A 6,944-nucleotide genomic window follows, 5' to 3' on the forward strand; every position below is an offset into this window, starting at 1 on the left:
GTCCAGGAGGGGGAGGGAGGTGTCAGAGATGGTCCAGGTAAATTTAAGGTCAGGGTGGAATGTGTTGGTGAAGTTGATGAATTGCTCAACCTCCTCGTGGGAGCACGAGGTGGCACCAATGCAGTCATCAATGTAGCGGAGGAAGAGGTGGGGAGTGGTGCCGGTGTAATTACAGAAGATCAACTGCTCTACGTAGCCAACAAAGAGACAGGCATAGCTGGGGCCCATACGTGTGCCCATGGCTACCCCTTTGGTCTGGAGGAAGTGGGATGTTCAGCCAAAAGTCCTGAGTGGATGATCTATCTTAGCATCTTCCAGAGTTCCTCAGTATCACAGATGACAGCCCTCAGGAAATTTGATTCACTTCGCATAATATCAAGAAATGGTTTGAGGTATTCGGGACTGCAAAGGCTGTGGGATCTGATGTTTCAGCATTTGTACTGAAGATTTGTGCCACACCCCTTACCAAGCTGCTCCACTACAGCTACAACACTGACATTTACCTTACAATGTGGAAAATCACCTGTTCACAAAGTTCAGGACAAAGCCAACCAAGCCAATTACTGCCCCCTCACTGTACACTTGATCATCAGGCAAGTGATGGGAAGTGTCATTAACAATGCTATAAAGCAGCACTTGTTTAGCAATAACTTGCTTACTGACAACCAGTTTGAGTTCTTCGAGGGCAACTCTGTTCCTGAGGTCATTAAAGCCTTAGTTCAAACACAGACAAAACAGCTGAACTCCAGAGAGAGTTATAAGATCTCAAAGCATGCCACACAAACACTAGGAATTCTGTATTTGATTAACATGGCAGCCAATTTGCACACAAAAAGCTGCCAAAACCAAAGATGAACGATTAATTTCTCTTTTGTGGTGATGCTGGTAGAGGAATATATTGTTGGCTGGTAGACTGTGAGCAACCCATGGCTTTCCTTCAAGAAGAGCCATAAGGTCTATACATGAACAAAAATATTGTGAACATCTGGTTTGAAACATCACATTAATTAGACATCTTCTGCAAAAATATTGGTAAATGACTTTATGCAGGTGCCATTTGCAACTAATCACTTTACAAAATGGTAGCAACTCATGTTTGTCATGTTTTGACTTGGCAGTTGGGTTTAATGCTTCCTAAAATACAGCATTTGAAGCAGTGCAATGCTACTTGAAACTTTACCTTTAATCCTGTTGCAGTGTGAGCTATTTATTAAAACTATCTTACTCCAAAGCTAAAGTGCTAACAACTAAGCCACGTTTAACACTGAAACAGAATCAAACTCAAGAGCAATGCAGAACAAAATGCTTTCAAAAAACAAAATTCACCTTAGACATCCAGATGTGTTTTTGAAGACTGTTGTCCATTCAGCATCACGTGGCTTAGAATCCTCATTGGGCTCATTCTCCCATCCCGAATGAGGAATAATGACCTCATTTGTTAGAGTCTGAAGGCCATGATTGATAATCACAATTTTCAGTGGTTCATATGATGATAAATTCCACAATGTACCTACAGAATGAAAAGTGAAGACATCTTCACAGCATAAAGATGACACACTATTTAAAGCCATCACTTAAAAGGTTCACAAGTAGACTTGAAATTAATGCATCAAGTGAAACCAGGAATATTTCAGCAAATCCTGTACACTATAACAAACCAAAACACTAATCTACGTAATTGCAGAGGCTTGCTGTCAACTAACCAGAATGATATGCTAAAGACAGATGACTGTCTTTTCACCAATTTTTCGCAAGAACGATCCAAGTCGTCCCATTCCCGACCTTTCCCTATACTTCAAAGAATCACACGCTGACTTAAAAGCCCATGTTACCCAGCTCTGAATTTCTAAGCTTGACATTTATTCAACCTACTACATTAGCTGTACAGATACATGCTTCCAAAACTTTTAGTATGAGCATGTATTCCCTTGCTACTGTCACTACACTTGCCCTTCCTCTCCAACTGCTTCTCAGAGTTACCCTTTTTACAAAGCTTTCTGTATGAGTTGTAGAGTGGCTCATATGCATAATTTAAAAACAATTAAAAATGAAAAGAATGTCTGAGCTGACAGATATATCAAACTCTAATGATCACAACCTTAATATTTAATACATGTGGTATTCTGTTCAAACTGAGTATCAACCTCAAAATTGTTAGAGCACAGGAGGCTGCCATTTAGCCCATCATGTTGGAATGAGAAATGCACACAATGTCATTCACATTTATCCTCACAATAATCGTGCATTTTCCTCCTTTCAGATATTAATACAATTCCCTGAAGGCCACAATTGAACTAGCCTCTACCATATCAAATGTGAATTATGAAATTTTCCTCTTGATAGTCACTACACTACAAAATCAATGCACAGAAATTAGTTTTTTGGTTGCCATTGCTAATACTAGCTTTATGTTCCATGTAAATTCCACCAGCTGTTGTAGTAGAATTTCAACCCATGCCCTCAGTGTTAATCCAAGCCCCTGGATTACAAGAGAAGCCACTGGAGTACTAAGAAATGAAAGCAATATCAAGGAAGTGCTCTACCATGGAAAAAGAAACTTTTCACTTTGTAAATAGAGGGTAGGATTTGGGGAACCAGGTGGTTAGTTATGTGTCAAAGGATTCTTGATCACTCACTTTATATTGTAGCCACTGCATTTATATGGCTAGTCCAGTTCCAATTCTGGTCCATGCAAAACCCCAGATGTTGATGGTGGGGAATTCTGTGATAGTAATGCCATCGAATTTCAAGAAACAAATGGTTAGATTGTCTCTCATTAGAAATGGTCACTGCCTGACATTTGTGGCATGAAGGTTACTTGCTACATTAGCCCAAGCCTGCATATTGTCCAGATCTTGCTGCATTTGAACGTGCACTGGCTCAGAGTCTGAGTCGTCATGAATGGCGCTGACATTGTGCGATATTCAGTGAACAACCCGACTTCTGACCTTAATGATGGAGGGAAGGTCATTGAAGAAACAGCTGATGATAGTTGGGCCAAGGACACTATCCTGAGGTACTCCTGCAGTGATTCTCTAATGCTGAGTTGACCGGCATCCAACAACCTTATCCATATTCCTGTGTGTTTGACAGGACTTCACCCAGTGGAGACCTTTCCCGAATTCCCATTGAACTCAATTTTGCCAGAGCTCGGTGACACCACACTTAAAGGCAAAGGCACAGGTCTCCATGAAGGCAAGTGCAATCTATTCAGGAGCCCAAATAAGGTTGTATCTCTTGTATATTAAATCCTTGTTGTAGACAACCCACACACTAAACCTGATCAATCATGCTTAATGACAGGATCCTCAGCTGTGTCTGACCCATTTTGCAAACTTCTGCCCTCACTCCTTTCGTTTCCCTTCGTTCCCACAAGAATGATAGGATCTTTACTTTCCAGCCCACCATTCTCTACATCCAAATGATCATAAGACATCATTTCCACTACTTCCAACATGATGGCACCAGTATTTTCATGAAGATTAGCAAAGTTAAAAATCTCAACATGAGATTCGGGGGCGGTACAGTGGCTCAGTGGTTAGCACTGCTGCCTCACAGCACCAGGGTCCCGGGTTCAATTCCAGGCTCGGGCGACTGTGTGTGGAGTTTGCACATTCTCTGTGTCTGTGTGGGTTTCTTCAGGGTGCTCTGGTTTCCTCCCACAGTCCAAAGATTCGCAGGTCAGGTAAATTGGCCATGCTAAATTGCCCATAGTGTTGGGTGCATTAGTCAGAGGGGAATGGGTCTGGGCGGTTACTCTTTGGAGGGTCGGTGTGGACTGGTTGGGCGGAAGGGCCTGTTTCCACACTGTAGGGAATCTAATCTAATCAAAAACCAGGTTATAGCCCACGGGCTTATTTGGAAGTACAAGCTTTTGGAGTGCTGCTCTTTCATCAGCAGCACTCAAAGCTCGTGCTATCAAATAAACGTATTGGACTATAACCTGGTGTTGTTATTTTTTAAACTTTGTCCTCCCCAGTCCAACACTAGCACGTCCACATCAAAAAGGTTGGGTAATTCATATACCACATTACTTGATGGAACAACATTTAGGCCAAGTTGCAAGAGATGCTTGTACTAGATTTTGCCAAATAATATTTCTCAAACTTCACTGCAGGCCAAGCTGGCAGTGGATTAGTGCAACATCAAATTCAAACAATAAATCCAGCATAATGCCAATTTCACAATTCAATAACGCCAAAGTAATCACTATCAACTTGAAATACTAAGCTCAGGATCACATCGCCTGGTAGTTTAATAAAAACCGAAACAACTGTGGATGCTGTAAATCAGAAACAAAAACAAATTGCTGGAAAAGCTCAACAGGTCTGGCAGCATCTGTGGGGAGAAATCAGAGTTAACTTTTGAGTTCAGTGATCATTCCTCAGGACCGAGGAAGATAGATGCATCATTCATCAGGAAGAGAGGATTGATTGGGAAGGAACTTGTTTGGAACACAACCCCACTGCCAGAGTAGATATTCTGCTCTTTTCTTTTAACCAGGCAAGTTGCTACTTGTGGAAGAACAAAATACTGTGGATGCTGGAAATCTGAAATAACAGAATCAGAAGAAAGCTATTTCGGCCATTGTTTGCAAACTGACTCTCCACAGAAATAATTTAGTGCCAATACTGCAGAGCTTTGCATAATTTTCTTTTCTCTCTCCACCACACTTTCAGCCAATACATTCCAGACCCTAGCCACCTACTTGAAGAAAATGTTTCATATCAATTGTTTCTTTTGCCCATTACCTTAAATGTATTCTTTCTTGTTCTCTATTCTTACAGCAAAATCTTTCCCACCACCTCCTCTGTCCATCTACACCCCTCATGTTTCTGAATACTTCTCTCAAATCTGCTCTCAACATCTCTCTTCCAAAGAAAATAGTTCCACCTTCTCTAAACTACCCACCCAACTCATGCTCCTCACCTCAGGTCCAATTTAATTAAGCTTTTTGCCCTCCTCCTAATGTCTTTCAAGTAAGATGCCCAGAATTGGATTCAATATGGTGTGGCCAAAACAATATTTTATACAAGTTTATTACAACTTATCACCTTTCTACTTTTTGCCCTTTTAAAAAAAAAAGTAATTGTGGTACATGGTTTGAACCAGAAGAGGCTGACCACACAGGAGCTGTTTTCCCAGAGCGTCGGAGCTATACAAGGGGTGATCTTCCGTAGATTTATAAAATCATGAGGGTCATGGTTAGCGTGAATGGCCAAGGTTTTTGCCTTTGGGGTGACTGAGTCCAAAACTAGAGGGCGTAGGTTTAAGGTGAGGGGGCGATGATTAAAAGGGATCTAAGGGACAAGTTTTGCACACAAGAGGGAAGGGAGTTTGGAATGAGCTGCCAGAGGACGTGGTGGAGGCTGGTACATTTACAACATTTAAAAGGCATCTGGATGGGTATATGAATACGAAGGGTTGGAGGGATATGGGCCAAATGCTGACAAATGGGACTAGATTCATTTAGAAAATCTGGTCAGGATGGACGAGTTGGACTGAAGGGTCTGTTTCCATGCTTTATCGCCCGATGACTATGTCATGGACATTGCTCACCCTTAGCTTCCCTTGTGGTGGTGGTAGTCAACTGCTTTCTTGAATCACTGCTGTCCATATGCTCAAGGCAGTCCCACATGCCATGAGGAAGTGAATTCTGGATTTTCATCCAACACTGAGGCAATGGTGGTAGATTTCAAAGTCTGGATGGTGAGTCACTTGGAGGGAAACTTGCAGTGGGTGGTGCTTCCATGTACCACTTGACATACATAAAGGTAGTAACTGTGGGTTTGGAAGGTCCAATCCAAGGATTTTTGGAAATGTGTGCAATGGATGTTGCAGACAGTACACACTGCTGTTGCTGAGCACTTGTGGTGAAGTGACTGAATAGTGCTACATACATATACAATCAAGGGAGCTGCTTTGTCTTGAATGGTGTCAAGCTTTGAGTGTTGCTGGAGCTGCAACCATTTAGGTAATTGGAGAGGATTCCATCACACTTGTCTTGAGCCTTGTCGCTAGTGGACAGGATTTGGGGAGTCAGATGAAGTTACTCACTGCAGCATTCCTAGCCTCTATCCTACTCTTGTAACCACTACATTGAAATGATGAGTCCAGTTCAATTTCTAGTTGATGGACTCTTTTTGGACATGGATAGCTTCAGTATCTGAAGAGTTGTGAATGGTGCTGAACATTGTGCAATTATCAGTAAACATCGTCACTTCTGACCGATTGGAAGGAAAGTCATTTTTGACACAGCTGAAGATGGTTGGGCCTAGAACACTGCTCTGAGGAACTCCTGCAGAGATGTCCTGGAGCTGAGATGACTGACTTCCAACAATCATGACAGTCTTCCTATGTGCCAGGTATGACTCCAACCAACGGTGAGTTTGCTCCCGATACCCAGGACTCCTTGATGTCATACTCGAATGCAGCCTTGTTCTCAAGGGGTGTCACTTTCATCTCACTTATGGAATTCAGATTTATTTTTGGGATGTGGACTGGCCTACAATTGGTCTTGTTTTTGCAGCTTCACCAAATTGATAACTAATTTTTAGTTATGCCTGGTGTTCCTGGCATGCCCTCCTGCACTTTTAAAATTTAATTCCCTAAGGCTTTGTTAACCATCCTTGGAACCTTCAATAACTATGCACATATATACCAAGGTCCCTCTGCTTCAATACCCCCTTCAGAACCGTACCTTTCATTTTATCTCATCTCATCTCTCCAGGTTCTTGTGACCATAATAAATCACTTCACACTCCTGTGCATTAATAGAACATAGAACACAGAACAATACAGCACAGAACAGGCCCTTCGGCCCACGATGTTGTGCCAAACATTTGTCCTAGCTTAAGCACCCATCCATGTACTATCCAATTGCCGCTTAAAGGTCACCAAAGATTCTGACTCTACCACTCCCACAGGCAGCGCATTCCATGCCC

The 6,944-nt window shown here is 42.2% G+C and overlaps 1 protein-coding gene across 15 annotated transcripts in view; it reads right to left on the minus strand.

Annotated features, from left to right (window-relative positions):
• The window catches only part of arvcfb (ARVCF delta catenin family member b), a 315,865-nt gene that overhangs the window by 75,507 nt on the left and 233,414 nt on the right, over positions 1 to 6,944 (minus strand). For all 15 annotated transcript variants that reach the window (XM_043715403.1, XM_043715405.1, XM_043715417.1 and 12 more), the window contains one exon: positions 1,327 to 1,510. In XM_043715403.1, coding sequence (XP_043571338.1) covers positions 1,327 to 1,510 — 184 coding nt within the window. The remainder of the gene's footprint in view (positions 1 to 1,326; positions 1,511 to 6,944) is intronic.

The sequence above is a fragment of the Chiloscyllium plagiosum genome, chromosome 25, assembly GCF_004010195.1.
Source record: "Chiloscyllium plagiosum isolate BGI_BamShark_2017 chromosome 25, ASM401019v2, whole genome shotgun sequence".
Lineage (NCBI taxonomy): Eukaryota > Metazoa > Chordata > Chondrichthyes > Orectolobiformes > Hemiscylliidae > Chiloscyllium > Chiloscyllium plagiosum.